Raw genomic sequence first — 19096 nt, forward strand, 5'->3', positions numbered from 1 at the left:
TTTCTCTGGCCCTTTATTTAAAACCGTTAATTGTTATTAATTGCAACAGAAATTTGCTGATGTGACAAAAGATTATATCTATTACAATACTAAAACACACTCTTTACCCTAATTAATTTTCAATACGCATTAGGCTGCATTTTGCTACAATCTGCACAGAGATTAACACAAGCAAAGCACACAGCGCTGTGGTGTTATTAACTCATATTTCACTGAAAGGTCATTCTCCCCTTGGTTGTATCTAGAGGAGGCTGTAGTTAAATACCTCACTATCCCATTCATGGAATATAAATAGAATTCTGTAGCACTGTCTTTATTCTTTAAATTACTGTCTCTCCAACTTACAGGGCTTATCCTGTAATCATGGAGAAATACAAATGCATAACACAGAATCAAGAATAATTTTGGTTGGAAAAGACCTTTAAGATCATCAAGTCCAACCATTACACTAACACACTGCCAAGTCCACCACTAAACCATGTCCCTAAGCACCACATCTACACATCTTTAAATACATTCAGGGATGGTGACTCATTTCTGGCTATCAGACCCTTCCTGGATCTCATCTTTAAAAAATCTAACCTTTTTTGTGTTTATTTCTATAAGGTTTGCTGTCACTTGCATTTAAATTAATTTCAAAGATCTACATCTGGAAGAAAATAAGTTATTTTTAAAATTTCATCATTTATCTTCAGTTCTGAGCTCCTGCCAAGTCATGGAGAAAAGCACAGAAATTATAGTGCTTACTGAAAATGCACGCCTATCAGAAGTGTGACAGACAGTATTTCTACCCAGGCTACGAGTATGCAATTACTTTTCAGGCACTAAGAGGCCAGTCTTAAAAACACAGCAAGACTTACACCTACATAGACTTGTTTTGGAGCTAACACATATATTAGAAAAAGTTAAGTCTATGCATTAAAAACACATTTTCCCAAATAACTTTTAATGAATATTTCTAATCTTCAATAAAGAAAAAAGCTCACTGTGCTGTTTATGATTTTCACTGCTGTGTGTCACTGGTCTCTTTAATTTAATAACCTACAATCTTTCAACACTTAGCAATATACTTTGTGTAAACTACACACCATTTTCATTCTGAAGCATCACTCTTGGTTTTTCTGCCTACACTCCCATTGCATGGGTGGCGTGTAAAACAAATATCTCTCCGTGCTAGTGCAGTTGCCACTTTTCATCTCTAGCACAATATTCATCTAATCAGACAGTGCCTGTAAATGCAACTTACAAGAGCAGGTTGTAATTTCATTAAAGATGTATTTACTGAGCTAAACCAGCTGTTCTGGGCTAGAATGCAAAAAAAAAGGCCCATGTGGTTGCTACTCAGTCATTTTTAAGGCAACTGAAAAATACATTTGCTGAGCTAACTTTACCAAAAAGCTGGTACTGCTAACTCCTTCTGTGTAAAAGGTTTAAGCAGTTATTATAGTGTGTCATAAATTTTAACTTAGAATTTAAAATCTCTTCACTTCCTAAAAAAAAAATAAAGAAATCCGTATTACTTGTTATGTAATTACAGACTACACAGCTGCTCTCTTCGGCTTTGCTAGAAAATTTGAAGACATGAAACACTGTGCAAACCTTAGACAAAATGTATTAGATTGCTAGTCATATATATGCCATTCTGATACTGGAAGCTCTCAAATAATACTTGGTTTTTCTTTTTACCTGCATTAAAAAGCAGATGAATCAAAAGTTGATACAGGCCATACTAAATTCCTCACCACAGAGGAGACCATCAGCTCCTTAGAAGGAAAGTGTAATCTTTTATTTCTGCCAAGAAGACATCAAAAGGAAAACTACCTGAATATGTGGCTGGAAAAAGACTTCCATGTATAAAGACATTTTTAATTTAATTTTCAATAGGTCGTGGTTATTATGCATGCCCATAATTGTCTGAGTCACTTTAAAACAATTTTTGTGCCATTTTCTTGTGTCACTTATAATGCAAAGAAACTATTCATAAAACAGTGAAGCTAATATTTCAGCCAAAGGCATAGAATGTGTGACCCCGCAATATCCTGTTCACCTCCAGTAGTTTGACATGAGTCATACTTGATTAACTATTCCCTAGCCTTTGTGTACTGTGGAAACTATGATGTGATGCTGAATTTTTAGAGCAATTAAAATAAAATATACACCATGCACCCCTACCCTTGATTCATAATGCCTTTCAGTCTCAGGTCACTGATTCAAAACGGACAGCTTCTGGGAAAAAGGGTTGCACACCTCAGGCTTCATACTGCACTCTAGTTTCTCACTGTTAGTGCACTACCAACATTTTTAATAGCAAGTTATTCATTTGCTGGGATCAGTTTAGGCTCTAAAAATAATTTCCAAGTCTGAATCATTTGATTAACTCATTACAACAACAGTGTAAAAGAACTATGAAAACAGTTAGCATACATAAGTCACAACATTGTTTCCACCTGGTCCTTCTTACCACTTTCTTAATTCCTGCCCAGAGATACGCAAGAGAGTGTCACGATGAACACCACAGTCTTTGAAATCTCAGGTCAGGTCTACAGGATGTTGGAAAAGTGACTTCCTTTGACTGCTAGTGAGACTCCTAGGCATTTTGAAAACTTCCCCTATCAGACTCACTTTAAGGTTTTAAATTAAACATACAGACTATTGTTGGTTTAGATCATCAGTCCAAGAAAGATAAAATTTTGGATGAATCCTTGCACCCTGAGAATAAACTTGTGTCCATCTGTCCTCAGTTTTAAATCACAGGTATTGATAAATTTCTGGGTAATTACATAGACAAGTCAACAAAATGGCCAAATGAAATTTTTTTAAGTAGTCATATTTTGAAATATAATAATTTCTTTAGAAGTTGCTTGCTTACAGTTTACCAAGGTAACAGTCAGAAATTATTCTCCAGTTATTATGAAACACACCAACTGGTGCAGCAATACTGTTTATATTTGACAACAGAAATTACTGTGATTACTTTTCTATTTGCTTTTTTACATGTCACTAAAAAAGCTAAAAGGAAGATGGAAAAACAGAGAAGGATTTCTGAAAGACCTTGGATCCGTTGTCACTGGTTCTGGCACTTACCAGGAGCAAACTAGAGAAACAAAATGCATATAAAAATTCAGTTTACCCCACTCTGCTACCACAGAATGAGACACTTTTGAAAGCTAAACTAACAGTAGTCACATTTAAAAATTTGGAGTAATTGCTGAAACAGGTACCTACTATAACTGTCTTGTAACGTAGGGATGAAGCCAAAATGAAATTATTGAAGAAATAAAACCCGACAGATGTGTAAAGAACAATCTTAGCTGGAGAAACAGGAAATTGATATTGAAAGCTATAAGACATGTAGCTGCACAGATCTCTTCAAAAGGATTTATGCAAGTAGGAAGAATTTAAAAAGGAATTCCTTGAGGGTTTCATATTTCACTGAAGATGTTTAAATGCTTAAAATACAGGAGCTCAGAAGCTGAAAGCTAATTACAGTTTTACCTCAAAAAAGGAAAAAACAACAACTCACTTCATCAAGGAGGAAAAACTTATACATTCTCGTATTAAATTTGTAAAAATTGCTATATTACAATTTTGTAATCCATGCATTCATTTAGACTATACCTGGGAAAGCTTCTGTGCTTGAATTAAAAAGACAGAAAAAAACAAGTAGTTTTCTTTTAGATGATCTAAGTTTATCTGTCTTGAATAGATATCATGCATCATTGCTTGGAAATTTCCACTTTTCGAACAGTGAAGACTCTGCTCACTTATCTTGCTATAAAAATGATAAATTTTAGAAAATAAAACATTCAATCCTGATCACCAGAGGTATTTGCTTATGAAGTGTAGATGTTGGACTCTATTAAATGCCTATAATCCATGTGGCTCAGGTGGTGGTAACCCACCACATGGGCAGGGGTGGTGGTTGTCCCCTATCACTCAAGGTGGTCTCCAACATGAGATTCTGTAACCTTGCCCCTTCTCTACCCACTCCTCTGGTGTTCTGGGAAGCAGACATAAATGAAGACATAACCCTACTTGCTACTTTAAGATGCCAAAAGAGAATTAATGAAACGTTAAACAGCAGTACAAAAAAACTGCAAAACATAGTGAACAGTTTCTGAGCCTTAAGTTCATTATGACCTGAATGCACCTGATGAACCTTCTCTTCTTTCAGTTAAAAGCCCAGTGAAAACTTCTTGTGCTTCCTGTTACATTTCTTCTTCTATGTATTAGAAATACATAACAAATTAACAAAAAAAATTGCCTTGAAGCACACAGTACTGTGCTTTTCAGAGTAAGAGATATAAAAAAGAAGGAACATAGTAATTAAAAAAACCTAGCAAAAGTGTCGCCTAATCAAAGGTACTGTTGGTTCATCATCTATCACTTCTGCTTATGAGACCTAGAAGTAGAAAAGACTTAAAACAACAGAAATAGCACAACAGTAAGAATAAATCACAGATGCAAAATCTATGTACTATGGGCTACTTTACAATGCACAGTTAAATAGCAAGCAAAGAGAAAAATTCATCCTGCCATCCAAAAGTCCAAAATACACAGATTTTTTTATTATTTTTTTTTCTAGATTATGTATCATTATATTAATATATTGAACTGAATAACTGCATGCTCATGAAGGACATCTTACTGAGATGAGGATGTGGAAACTAAAACGAGTATTCTCCAACTTGAAATATGGGATTTTGTTAAAGATTCAGGAATTGAGAAACAAAAGATATTAACCCAGGATGCAAATATGACTAAATGCTGCATGACTTTGGGGAATTTTGGCATTAGTTTTCATGAAAGTGTATGCAACACCAAACGTCATATTTAGCAAAGTGGATGAAGACTGCCAGATAACATTTTTCACGTTGTTGGGTTGAAGATGTAAAACATGCTGTGATTAAGGAAGCAAAAAGCAACATCTAACTTGTTTTAGTTAGGCCCTGTCTAGTAGTGTGCTCATGGCAGACTCAATACACATTGATACAAACTAGCCACAAACACCACTGCAGTTGTTCTTCTTCTAAGACTGTGATTGAAGGAGCAGAAATAACACTGGCAGCCAGCTTAAGTCCAGTGTTTAAAGCTATCCAGTTTGAAGAACAGAAGACTCAGATATTTAATTTTTCTTTCTTCAAATTCCATCAGCAACATTCCAAGAATAACCAACACTGATGGAAAAGAAGAAATAATTGTGGTGAGGAGAAATAAAACACACTATTCATGTCTGTTGTTGAAATTAAAAGCACTGTGTAAATATTAATCAGGACTCACAGGGCCAGAAGGATTGGTTGGGGAATGGAGACCTGGGTTGTTATTCCTTTTCCCAGATCTATTTCTGTGTATTATATCTATACCTATATCTAATCTATATCTATGTATTATTCTGTATTATATTTAATATAATAATGATTCAGTATCAAAACTAGAAAGGGTTCCAGAAAGCAAGGACCAAACTCTGTTCTGTTAGCTGAAAGAAGCCCAAGAGAAGTTAATGTCCTTTTATAGGACACACTGTCATTCCCTGCTCACTCTGGAATTTTTTTCTTGTTTGTTCGAGACTAAATGAATCTTTCTTGAACACAAGGGGCCTGCTCCAGATTTCAACTTCTGCTAGTTTAGTTGGTTGGTTTCTCAAGAGAAATGTTTCTCTCCGAGGCTTAACTGACATGAGCAAAGGAGCCAGCAAAGCTCACCACAGAGCTCTGCTTTTAATTCATCCTGCTAGTGCAAAAGAGCAGCTCTGCCATTCTGCAGCCAAATTTTCTCTCTTTTAATATCAGCACATTATTATGAAGACTATATTACTAGTACATTCCTAAAACATCTTTATTTTCTCCAGCAGATTCAGTGAATACCCATATGCTCACAATAGCCATGCATCACTTTTCTTCCTTCCACAGGAATCCATTACCTGGACAATTCAACCCAGACTGGGCTTCCCTGCTCACCTGACTCTGGAACAGGTTTTGTAGTACCAAAGACCAGCAATATCGGAAATAAATCTTAGCCATAATGTCAAGTAACAAACACAAAGTAGTAGGGAGTGATTCCAGCATTACTCAACAATTGATATTAGAAAGTGTGGGGAACATGAATGTTGCTCTCACCTTCCTCTCGGTAAGTCTGCATCATCTTTCTTCCATCGGACTGTGGGTGTGGGATCGCCCTGCACCTGGCACCGGAAATCCACAGCCTCCTCCTCCAGCACCACTTGGTTAATCGGTCGCCTGAGAAACGTGGGTCGTTCTTGAAAGAGACATTAAAATTCTTTAGTGAGTCAGCAGGTTGAAATGAACACTTCTGACTTTTCAGCATCTTTTTTTTTTTTTTTTTTACCAATTCACAGAACAAAGAAAGGAGGCTGAGCTCCACAAATTCAGACAAGTGGAACTGATGATGTGCATAAAAAGCCCAGAAGATGACTGCCAGGCTGTAGAGGAGGTGGCTGTCACATCTGTCCCTCATGCAAGAACTGAGTGCGACCAGAATGAAACTCATGCTGCCCATCTGCCATGCTAGCCAACAAGGCTCCAAGGCTGTGCCCCTTCTTAAGAAGATTTTGGCTCTGCACCTCTACATAGACAGAGAGCGATCAAAAAGCTCCTGCCTGCTCCAGTGATATAAGAGCTGTCAATGGAGATAGCCTGCCTTTGGCAATAATCAATATCTCAGTGTTTCAGAGGAAAATGTAAACTCCATGTTATGCATCTCAGGCAATTGTGGACCACAGTACAGAGGTCAGAGCTTCTCTGATCCCCATTGCTACCTTCACCATGGAAAACTAAATTAAGGTCCAAATGATAAGTTCTGTTTACCCTTGTTATGTTAGCCTGCACAACTACAAATATTATTAATCATCATAATGTTGTACAGACCTGCTTAAAATCCAGATGCAGAGACACAATCTGATCTCAGTTTCACTGGTACAAACTGAAAGTACCGGTAATTTAATTTGAAAGGATGTCACTGGGGTTAGTTTCCAAGTTGCCTTTGGATTGCATACATTTTGTTCTGTCCTCTCCTAGCCAAACCACACTTTTATTGTAATAAATTATTTATGCTAGTCAAACCATTATAAGACTGGGTTTATATGAAGCAGTATTTCCACAAAAGACAGGGATTTATTATGAAGACATTTAAAACTGGTTACACACTACATTTCATATTACATTCTCAGCTAGTTGAAGGATATGATGTCACTTAAAAAATTATTCAAAATTCACACAAATGTAAGCAATACCAGATTCTGACTTAGCTAGTTTGTCCTGATAACTACAGAAATGAGTTTATGGGTTGGCTTTTCGCATTTATTATAGCCAAATAAAATAAAAATCAAAGAACATTAATAAGGTTGCAAAACCAAGCACACAGCACCTCAGTGCCAGAAGTGCCAGAACTAAGGCTGTCTGCATGCCCTTTAATCATTCCCTTTCTGTTTATGCTTTATGGGACTGCTTGCAATTATACGATCACATATTTTTTTCCCCAAACATCTCCAGCTTGTTGGTGTTCATTTAATGAACAGGTGTTTAATATTTTGCTTTAGTTGTAGCATTTAGTGGGTGGCCTCCTGTCATACTACTCAAACTTCACTTCAAAGACAGAATTATTAATTTCCCCTTGACCTCCATTACACCTATCTTAATGCTTCATAAACCATTCACTTATTTTCATAGCTTCTCTCTAAAGTGTGATAGGGATCCAAGAAAGCAAGGTAAAAAATATCTGCTAAATTTTAATGATCAAACTGAGACACAAAAGTGCCAATTTTTTATTTTTTTTTTTAAACTTAGCATTTATTTTCTGTATTCTAAGCTCAGCTTCCATTTAATTTGGTTGCAGCTGATAAAATGTTCATCACTTTCACAAATCAGAATATTAAGTCAGAAAAAAGGAACACAGCCCACCTGTTAATAATTATGTAAATGAATGATTGCATCACATAGGAATTCCATTATACTAGCAGGGGGACCTACTGTCAGGGAAAAAGTTATTTTGTCAGCAGAATAATAGACATGCTAAAGAATCTATTTTCCAGATGATACAGATAAAAACATGCCTAATGAGTGGAGATTCTTCACCTCATTTCTTCCAAGATATTGCTTTTGTCCTATTCCTCATCCTGCCTGGGACCTGCAGGTTCCAGCATTTGGACAAGTACATTTGGTTCTAGTCTCTCTCTGCACCTTGAAATCCCAGTCTTTATTCCCTGTTTCAAGTGGGTGTACGAGTCATATACAACCTTCACTACAGCTCCTTGTCCTGAGTGTGCTACATCAGATTTTTCCTTCTCTGTGCATGCAATCTCCCAACCCTTCCCCATCTCCATCTAGGTTTACACCTACTCCCACCTGTGTCCTGGTCAGCAGGTGTCCCTTTCTGTTCCAGCCACTAATATGCCAGCTCTTTCCAATTAATGACTGCTTTCTTAGACAACTTTCCTCCCCCTAGCCTAGCTCCTTGCTTTCCACAGCTGGAACCCAGCAAGATCACAAGTCCAGTCTTCCTTCCAACTATCCATGCCTCTCACTTCTTTGTAACTCACAGGATACTGACTCTCTCCACTGTGTATTTGAACTACATTTGAACTGGAGTTTCTCTGTGCCACACAGATACAGCCCATCCACAATATTAATACAAGAAAAATCAGTTGAAGTAACCAAGCATCATCCCAGGAGAGTGACAGCAACAGGAGTCCAGTGCAGTTCCAGGAAAATGCTGCTCTGACCTACATTCTATTTGATATCTCTGGCATAAAAATAGATTCTTATTTATTTATCTATTTATTTATTTATAGAAATATTTTTAAAAATTACATCTCTGGCATAGTGTAGCTATTTCCCATCAAATTTTCGGTCCCTCTTATTCAATATGAGGTACCTGCATTTCTCTGGACAAAAAGTTTCCTTCACTCCTCTCCTTCAAATCCTTTCCCTCCAATTACTCCTTTCACCTCCAAAATGCATAAATCTCAAGAGTTTTATAGAAGAACTAATTATTTGGGGTATTTAAAAAAAAAAAAAAAAAAAAAAAAAAAAAAGAGAAGTTAAATCAATTTTCCAAGGAGTCGTAGAATATTTTGGGTAAAGCCTTTTAGTTTGTCAAACTTATTAAACTGAACAAAGTAAAAAAAACATTAGTTGTTAACCTGAGTGCTAAACAATGCACTTGGCATCTCTGTAAGTATGTGGATCTAGAAAAAAATACCTAATGAAGCTTTCTGTGAGTTTGCAACAGTGTCTTAATCACAACTTCTCTCCAAAAAAGAGCTAACCCCTGCTCTGAGCTAATACCTAATACTGTCTACATTTTGGTATTTGTTTTTCAAGAGATGATCCTAAACTAAGAAATTTAGATCCATATGAGCATTCTTGTAAGTAATGTGGAGACCCTGGCTCATGCACTTTGAATTTAAATAACTCTGTATGTGCCTGCATGTTGGCCTGGTCTGCGTATAAAAATTCTGTTAGACTGTATTTATAAAAGCTGCCTTTAAACAGGTACAAAACTAATGTATGCATTTTTATGAAATCACTACTTGTGGCTGTAAATGCTTCTATATAGGAAATTAAAAAATATATCCCTATCATATTTTGAGGACAACCCAGCTGATGAGAGAGTAAATAGCCCAAAGGTCATTAGGTAAATCACTTGATTCCACATCAAGGCAATTTAGGAGTATACATACATGTTTGTTTCAGATCAGCTTCTCAAACAGTGTATTTTCCAAAACAGTTAAGAATTTGCTAGAAATAAAATAGCTATTAATCACAGATCCTAGTTAGCAAGGACATAAAAATACCAATAACTGCTGATTCCTTTTTTCCACCTTCTCTGCTTTTTGCACAGTGAAAATCAGGAAAGAACAAGTTCTCTCTCATGTTATTTCCTGTACTTGTATCACTCAGAAGATCCTATGAATATGTCCAATATCTGTACAGCTATAAAGTGATCAGAGTGAATGCCATTGCTAATGCAATTAACATCCTTTATGTGAAATTAACTGGATTTGAGTCACCTGCATAACTTGCTTACAATGTTAAGCTCTCAGGAGATAGCAAGCTGCTTGCCCAAGCAAGCTAAATAAAGGAGGTTTCTTCACACAGTCAGGTCAAATTTAGTTTCAGAGCTAACCTCAAGAAAAAAATCTTCTATTTTATATATATTTTTTTAAATGGTTTGCCCAGAAATAAAGCCCTGTGGTGTAATTAAACATTGTTACTCTCTCAGCAGCACCCAGAACAGAATATATTTTAAAAACAACAAGCAATTGTAATAAATCAAAATCATAGATATATAAAAAGAATTTAATATAGCTATTTTATAAGCTTTCACTGAGTAAATAAAATACCCACTTTGCAGGCTTTCTCTGATGAATATTAAAAATCTCTGAAGAGAACTATAAAATAGGTCATGGTTATATGTCATGTCAACCAGTTGTGCTATTATTAGGGTGACCTTTATTACTTCAGAATAAACTTTGCTTGCAGTTATAAAAGGGGGTTGTTAATGCAATCTGGACTCACAGCTACAATCTGTTGCACTGCTTGAGATATGCACGGCAATAATTCCTACAGATCAGACCCTAACCAGAAACACAGGAAAATCCTTTCCTTGCTTTGGGTGCTGACACAAGTTCTCCCTAGAACTCAATTTTTCTTCTATTTAACAATTAGTCTGAGTATCACAGCCTGTTAGAGAGGCTCAGATGACCTTCAGATGTATTACTGCCCTTTCTCTGTTCCTCAAAAAGTTAGACTGCCATATACAGGACCTCAATCTAATTAAAATGATCCTAACTACCTTAATATATTTTCTCTGCTGAAGGAAATGCTAGAGTGAAAGATTTGATGGTCCCCATAATGTAGAGGCTCAATCTGATTTAGAGCAGCTTTCTCTTCCTTTGCTGGAGAGAAGGCATAATTTTTTAAAATGCATTTGTGCTCTTGAAAGCAGTATTAAAACACAAATTAAAAGGTTTTGGGGAGGCATTTAATAGTAAATAGTTCAAAATAAAAGCTTTTTTCACATTAGTGTTCTGATGTAAAAGAACACTTCAGAATGCTGTCAATAGTGTAGGCATTTCATTAACTGTAACATGATCTCAGTAAGTAAAGCTCTCTGCCAAAAATGAAGGTGGGGAAGAAGACAGGATATTAGGATCACACTAAATTTACGTATTTTGGTCAAATACCAAAAAATGCAATTGCAAAAAGAGATGGCTTTATATTTAGACATTCTTCCACTGCCTTTTTTTAGGCACTTTTCCATTTTTCATTTGAGAAATAAGCACTTGTGTAGACATTGCAAACTTCTACACTCTAAGCAGTAAACAAGATGGAAAAAACTTGCACAGTGCAGGCACAGAGCACTGTGAAGAGGCATGTGGAAATAAAGTAGAATTATTTTTATCAATTTTCAATGTTTTTTTTCTCCTTTCATATCACATCTACAACCCTGTTAACATCAGTTTTGACTGAATTTCATCATTAGCATTAGGTAGGGACTTTGGAGACCAAATCAGACCCTTTTTTAACAGCCGTATCGTTATCTTAATGCCACTTGTCAAGTATCTGGATAACAAATATTGCCAAAAAGTAACTGCCATAAGTACACCGCAAGTGAGAAATTCAAGGATTTCAAGAAAAATAGGAGGAGCTTTGCTCTGAAGTGCAACACACACATTGCTAATTTTTCTGTGTTGAACTGCGAATGTATATCCAGTTTTGCTACATTTTCTGTGTGGCTGGGAAAGCTTCTGGGACTATTTCCGTGACACAATAGAACAAGGCTCCTTGCTAAGGCCTTCCACATAGTAAGATCTCAGGAAAGTAAAATAGGGCACAGAGTCTTCACGGAGTGATTTTTGGATTTTTTTCCTCTAACATCATGTCATCACAGTATACTGTTTCTGGAGCTACACAATCTCTTTCAGCTTGACAATCAGAGAACATCAAACACAAATACTTCTTCAAGCATGAGACAAAAATAACCTCTTCATCCCACAGGACCTTATTAGCTGAAAAAAGGTTCAGGTACTAAAGCTAAAATCAAAGATTAATCCAAAACAATCTTTAATATGTCTGAATTGACATATCTTTTAAGACATTTTTGTACTCTTCTTAGTTATGCTTTATATTCTTTTGAGGGTCTTCTAAATATATCTTTTTCCACTGCTTGATGCCAGCCTCTTGAAGTTGATGTATTAAGGCTTCCATTGATTTCACTGAGCCTCAGAATCAATATACAAGCTATACCTTTGTACATTCTCTTCAAACATACCATTTTAAGTCCAAAGGAACAAAAAGGAGTCTGAAATAGTTAAAACAACTTGAAAACTTATCTGAGAACAGAGCAGTAGTATAACAAAATGATAAAAGGCTAACTTCAAGAGTAATCCTTACTTTATTTAACTTCTGGCTCCATATTATATATTTACAAACCAAGCTTTCTTACAGATTGGAATTAAGCTGTTTTCATTTTGCATCTTTCTTTAATTCTGGTCAGCCAATGGCTATGAGCCCAAACACAAGCAAAGCAGTCTAATTTGTATCACTTTCTCTGAATTTGGCCTTTAGAATAGTGTGTCCATAATAATAAAGTACAATGCTGCTTCTTTTTGTGAATGTTAGGATAGATGGATTAGTTATTAAATTCCTTTAAAGGCCAACTTGAGACTGTGACAGACCCTGTCTTCTGTCTTTACTCCAACATTACACCTCGGAGCCTCACAAAGGCAAAAACTAGCAGCAGTGCTTGAAAGAGAAAATTAAAAAAATGTTATGCATCATTGTCACTATTCCAAACACAGGAATAATTTTGGGAAGCACTGCTTATATAATCAGTGCCTCAAAACTAGGCTTCCTATGCATACGGGTTTGAAAAGAAAAATTACTTTTTTTCTGAAAGTCTTACATGTATTATCCACAACTGTCTGTCAGCAAATGTTATACAATGGGTACACAGCCAAGTGGATACATCCTGCACATGGTAAACTTCCATTTTCTCCTTCTTCTTTCCAAGGTTCTTATTGCCCATTTTATTTCATGTTTTTATACTCAGGAAAGGTCTAATCTTTTAGACTAGGCTTCCATGAAGTTCCCTCAGGCCACCAGTTACCACCACACTGACTCAGTTTTTTCCAGAGCCAACGCCTCAAGCTAAATTTGCTGTACAGGGAGCCAGAGATCTGTCAAGAGTCACATGCAGAAATGAACTTCAGGTATTACAGAAAAACTTGCAAAGCCAAAAGTAACAAACTGATTTCTGGAAAGGAATGAGTATAAAACATTTCCTTTTCCTACAGAGCAGCATGTTTAGTAAAATCCTCTTCACACTCTGGAAAGGGTTCAGGGTGTTGTTATTAGGAATAGAGGCATTAATAATCAGCTAATTAATATGTATTCCTCTCCAGAATCAGCACCAGCTGTAGTCTTGCCATCCACTTTATTAAATTCTCTAAGTCTCTTAGCTAAGATATCTTAATTTTAAGTATAAAGCCCATTTTAAAATAGGTTCAAAACAGATAAAGTTGGGCACATGAATAACATAGAAGTATTGCAAGTGTATTTTTAGTGGATTTTCTCAGCATGTGCCCTATTCCCACGTTCCTCAAACCCATGAGTCATATTAGAGGAAGGCTGTGGATTTAACAGATGATCCATGGTTTTGCCTGTGCTCAGTAAAGTCAATATGAACATGCACAGCCCATCTGATGTTTCCCAGAGTTGCTGGATTTATTGGATTTATTGTGCATGCTTAGACTGATTGGACTGTCCAGCAGATACATTGCTTCCTGGAAATATCATGGGTAATGATCTCCAGTGCACTGTGCATGCACACACCCACACATGGGCTGCTGCCTCGAGTTCAGGAATGGAATGCAACTGTTCTGCTGGAGGAAGGTAAAACCAAGCCACCTCTTCTTGTACAGAGTGGACCAGGACTAACAAGGACACAGTGAGACAACACACCAACATAGCACTTCAGGGCAAGTGGCAGCCAAGAAACTGGCACAGGGCAGTTGAACCGCCTTGTCAAACAGCAGATCATTAACTGAGTGCCTGCTTTCTGCATGTTATTTTTGTACAGCAAAAAGGAAAGTAAGAAGGAAATACCTCAAGAGGAGGAGAATTTTAGATAGATACACAGATAGGAAAGGAAGTTTAAATACAATTTTCTTTAGGTGGTCTAACACAATTATGAAGAAGTAAAATATCTAATTTAATGTATTGCTGATTTTGTTCAGTATTCACAAAATAGGCTTAGATTGTATTTTACGAGTTGATTGCTATGATTAAATTCTGTTAAAAAAATCAGAACTTAGTAACAGGCTATGTAATATTTTACATATCAAGAAAAATCTAATACTTTTTGTAGCTCTGCAGGATATGAGATTACATGCATATTTCAGTTTTTATTCCTACAGTTCAATGATTTTTAACAAATTATTTTCTTAATGATTTCTTAAGGCTTTGTAGTTTAGGTCTGCAACCTGCTTGCTATCCACAGGGAGTATTATCAGAGATAATCAGTGCTTAAATTGATGAAGAAGATATGTCATGTCTCTTTTGCATCTGCATAAAGGCACAACTTCAACAAACTGACTGCAAAGGACATAATAATTTTATAGGGATCCTTTCTGTCTATTTTTGCAAGTATACTAGTTCTTTAAAAGTCATACGCTTCCATGAATCCACAATAAACTTAGTGAAGTGGAAGCCTTTACAGCCTTGTAATGCTGGAAAGCAACAAATCCTCAGTAACTCATGGATGTTGCCCAGCAGAAACTTGTCTGTGCCTTTTGTGAATCTGATACTGTTTTCTTAAAGCAGACAAAGAAATCCTGAATTGCACATACATGCAAACACAGATGGCAATATGTGTGACTGGGTTTTCCAGTGTACCGTATGAGGCAGAAGGTGAAAAAATAAGGAGCACTTGCTTCAGAAAAGGACCTTAGAATTTCTGTGGAAACTCTGACTGGAATTACAAGCAGTCTTCTTTGGAAGGAAGAGTTGGTGAGTGAGCTCACACAGCCAGTGTAGGACCACCAGGGGATCAGGGCCAGCCAGCATGGGTTTATGAAAGGGAGGCCTTGCTTGATCGGCCTGATTTTTCTGTGACCATGTGACCTGCCTTTTGGATGGGAGAAGATTGTGGATGTTGTCTCCTAGACTTTGGTAAGGCCTTTGACACAGTCTCTCATAGCATTCTCCTGGAAAAGCTGGTAAATCATGGCATAGACAAGTGTACTCTTCACTGAATGAAAAAATGGCTGGATGGTCAAGCCCAGAGAGTTGTGGTAAATGGGGTCAAATCTAGTTGGCAGTCGGTCACCATTTGTGTGCATCAGAGCTCAGTTTTGGGGCCAATCTTGTTCAACATCTTTATCAATGATCTGGCTGAGGGGATTGAGTGCACCTTCAGTAAGTTTGCAGATGACACCATATTGGGTGGGAGTGTTGATCTGCTTGAGGGTATGAAGGCTCTGCAGAGGGACCTGGACAAGTTTGATCGATGGGCCAATTGTGTAAGATTTAATAAGGTCAAGTGCCAGGTCCTGCATTTAGGTCACAACAACCCCATGCAATGTTACAGGCTTCGAGAAGAGTAGCTGGAAAGCTGTCCAGCAGAAAAGGACCTGGGGGTGCTGGTGGACATCTGACTGAACGTGAGCCAACAGTATGCCCAAGTGGCCAAGAAGGCAAATAGCATCCTGGTCTGCATAAGGAATAGCATGGTCAGCAGGAGTAGGGAAGGGATCATGTCCCTGTACTTGGCACTGGTGTAGCCACACCTTGAGTACTGTGTTCAGTACAAGGCCCCTCACTATAAGTACTTTGCGATGCTGGAGTGTGTCCAGAGAAGAGCAATCAAGCTGGTGGAGGGTCTAGAGAACAAGTCATAGAAGGAGCAGCTGAGGGAACTGGGGTGGCTTAGTTTGGAGGAGGCTGCATTGCCCTCTACAACTACCTGAAAGGAGGCTGTAGTGAGGTGGGTGTTGGGCCTCTTCTCCTAAGTGGATAATAGCAGGACCAGAGAAAATGGCCTGAATTTGCAGCATGGGAGGTTCAGATTGGACATTAGAAAGAATTTCTATACTGAAAGAGTGGTCAGGCACTGGAACAGTCTGTCCAGAGAGGTGGTTGAGTCACCATCCTTTGAGGTATTCAAGAAATGTGTAGATATGGCACTTCTGGACATGCTCTAGTGGCTGAGGCTCTGGGGGTTTTTGTGGGTGGAGTATATATTGTTGTTTGTGTTTGTTTGGTTTGGTTTTGGGTTTTTTTTGTGCTGATGGTTAGACTCAGTGATTTCAGAGGTCCTTTCCAACCATGACAATTCTGTGACTCTGTGATTCTCCGGATTTTGGTATTGTTTCAAGTATATCAAGGAGGTGTATCAGGACGGAACATTAACACTATTGTCTTTCTCTTTTGTATGTATGCACGTTTTCTTTAGCAGTGTGGGGGGGTGTTTCCTTACTGATTTTCTTCTGTTTGTTCAAGATCTCTTGACTAATTTCTAAAAAAACACAGATAACACTAAATAGAAATGTCATGACGACAGGATGTTTGCAAGTGTTTACCTAGTTAGCAGGATGGATCCAGCTCTAAGTTCCTTATTACTGTATTCTTGCCCTAGACCCTAACCATGGGGCAAATGTTCTCAACAACTTCTTGCCTCCATCGGTTCTGGAAGCTCTTTCATGCAGGAAACCTAGAAATTTTTTTATTGATTCAGCAACACCAACAAACCTAAAAGATGTGCTGGCTGACAGGTTGAAAAGCTGTTTCATGCCATTTAAAAAATAAAGGACAGAATTATCTCTATATATTCAAAAAGCTGATCTCAGATTTTCTTCACTGATTTTTTACTGATCAATTGAGCTCTTCTGTGCTCTCCCACAAAGGTTTGATTTCACAGCCGTACAGGAACAAGAAATTATTTAAATAGGCAATGCTGGTCCAAATCTCTGTTAAGCAGGCATTGTCAACTGCATTAGAAGTGGTTTAATTACATTTGGCAATTTTGTGAGGGAGAGAATTATGTCCTGCATAACTGCCTCTGTGTGTATGCATATCACCAAGGACCTCTAATTAGACTGAAACTATGTGCTTAGAAGGAAATGTTGAACGATCACATCTCCATAATTATAAATTGCAGCCTTTGAAACCTGGTCTTCTTCAGAATCCATGAAATGCAGCTTAAGGAACACTACTGTGTTTTGTTAACCTTGTTTTGTGTCATATTTTGATGAGTCACCCAGGTCAATTCAGTCCATGACATCTGTTGTGAAAATGAAACAAAAGCTTGAGTTCTTTTACCAAAGACAGTCAGCTCTGCCGGATCGCTGTCTCGCTCCCCCACCATGTTGGTTCCAACACAAGTGTACATGCCAGCATCACTTTTTCTTGTGTTGGAGATCATCAGCTTCCCACCACGTATCTGTTTCAAAACAAGGAATATATTTTTAACTTCAGATAAACAAAAAAATGAGAAAAAAGCTACCTTTTCAGGCAGCAAGTTCCACAACTAAGGCATTTAAAAATTTTGTTTATTAATACATGTACAGCTTAAAAACTATAATCCTATATACCTAAATATCCTAAGCTGTTCTAGAACACATTTTATCCTATTGACTGACTTCAACTGCATTTCATTTTGTTCTTCATTTTTCATTAGATGCTTTGCATTTCAAAGATTTTGTTACTTGCTGCCTCTTTGGCAATGCAACATACTAGTATTTCTTGCATGATGATATGTAAAGCACCCTTGACATCTCTCTTAAGAAAAAGGCAATTTTACTTAGCTTTATGTAGTTAATTTTATTTTTCTGGTGTCTGAGCAGTTTTATTCTGTATTGATTAAGACAGATTTTCTCCTTTTCTTGATGCAAATAGACAGAATCTAGTCCAAACTGAGAATTCACCTGATTCTCGTAAGACTTAACATTTTCCTCACTATAAAGGGTGATTGTAGAGTCAAACAGCAGGGTAGTCAAAAGAAATAAAGTAACAAATTTTCAGCTTGTAAAGTCACAGACAATGTTCAGTTACACAATGGGGTGCTTCAGAATAAGCTAGGAATTTAGCCAAGAAACTTGAAAGTCAGGGAATGATAACCAGTTCCCTGCCACTCTTCTACTAGACAGCCTGGCCCACAAATAGCAACCACTCCAGATTGTTTAGCTTGAAATACTTCCTTGGATATCCAAAGAAACAAACAAGCTTCCTGATAGTACTTCCATATTAAAAAAGGTCAGTGCTGAATGAGTTAAATATTATTACAGCTAGTAAAAAACTTTATTGAAGGAATATAAACAGTATAAAGCTAAGCATTTAGAAATTAGAAATTAAATACATTCCAGCACCCTTTATTTATCTTAATTGCTTGCACATACCATGATGCAATTTCTAATCACTTGACAAGTTAGGTATTTCTGCAGGATCCATTTTCATTCTGTACATGGAATGAACTGTCATAGAATTCAACCAGGGTTACTCATTTACACAATATGTACTTCTATTCAGGAATAATCATTCTTTAAAATATAACTTCAGCCTTTTTTTAGAGTATACATCCCAATTACTACACTAAACACAACATTACCAATATCATTTTGAGCTGCTGTTTGTTTTTTTCTGAGATAATTTTTGTACCTCATAGATATGACTGATTTAATATTCAAAACACCCCTCTGATATAAGATCTGATATTCTCATTCACTGGACTGATATCTCATTTCAGTGAACTGAGATCTAGAAAAGGTAAAGGCCAAATCAAACACATCCATGGAGTCCCTCATCTAACAGAGTGCCTTACATGACCAAATCTGCAGCTCTAATGGACCTCTGTTACGGTGGTTGCACAAATCAAGGCTCAAGAATTTTGAGCTGGAGGCTGAAACCAAAAGAAATAAAGAACCTTCCCCCCTCATTTGGGAAAGCTCAGAGAGGAAAACTGCCAACAGTAACAATGAGTATCTACAGGCAAAGCTATGAAGCTGTTAAGTTCTATTGCACTCAGCTCTGGGGCTTCAGTGTGTGCCTGGTGGCTATAAACAACCACCTGAGTGGTACTC

The 19096-nt window shown here is 37.1% G+C and overlaps 1 protein-coding gene across 1 annotated transcript in view; it reads right to left on the reverse strand.

Annotated features, from left to right (window-relative positions):
* The window catches only part of ROBO2 (roundabout, axon guidance receptor, homolog 2 (Drosophila)), a 406098-nt gene that overhangs the window by 127265 nt on the left and 259737 nt on the right, over positions 1-19096 (reverse strand). Inside the window, exons 3-6 of the mRNA XM_009996507.1 lie at positions 19081-19096; positions 18768-18773; positions 17340-17460; positions 6117-6255 (exon numbers count right to left, since the gene is read on the reverse strand). The exon at positions 19081-19096 is cut by the window's right edge and continues 136 nt beyond it. Of these exons, the coding sequence (XP_009994809.1) occupies positions 6117-6255; positions 17340-17460; positions 18768-18773; positions 19081-19096 (282 nt within the window). The remainder of the gene's footprint in view (positions 1-6116; positions 6256-17339; positions 17461-18767; positions 18774-19080) is intronic.

Source organism: Chaetura pelagica, unplaced genomic scaffold (assembly GCF_000747805.2).
Source record: "Chaetura pelagica isolate M959 unplaced genomic scaffold, ChaPel_1.0 scaffold82, whole genome shotgun sequence".
NCBI lineage: Eukaryota > Metazoa > Chordata > Aves > Apodiformes > Apodidae > Chaetura > Chaetura pelagica.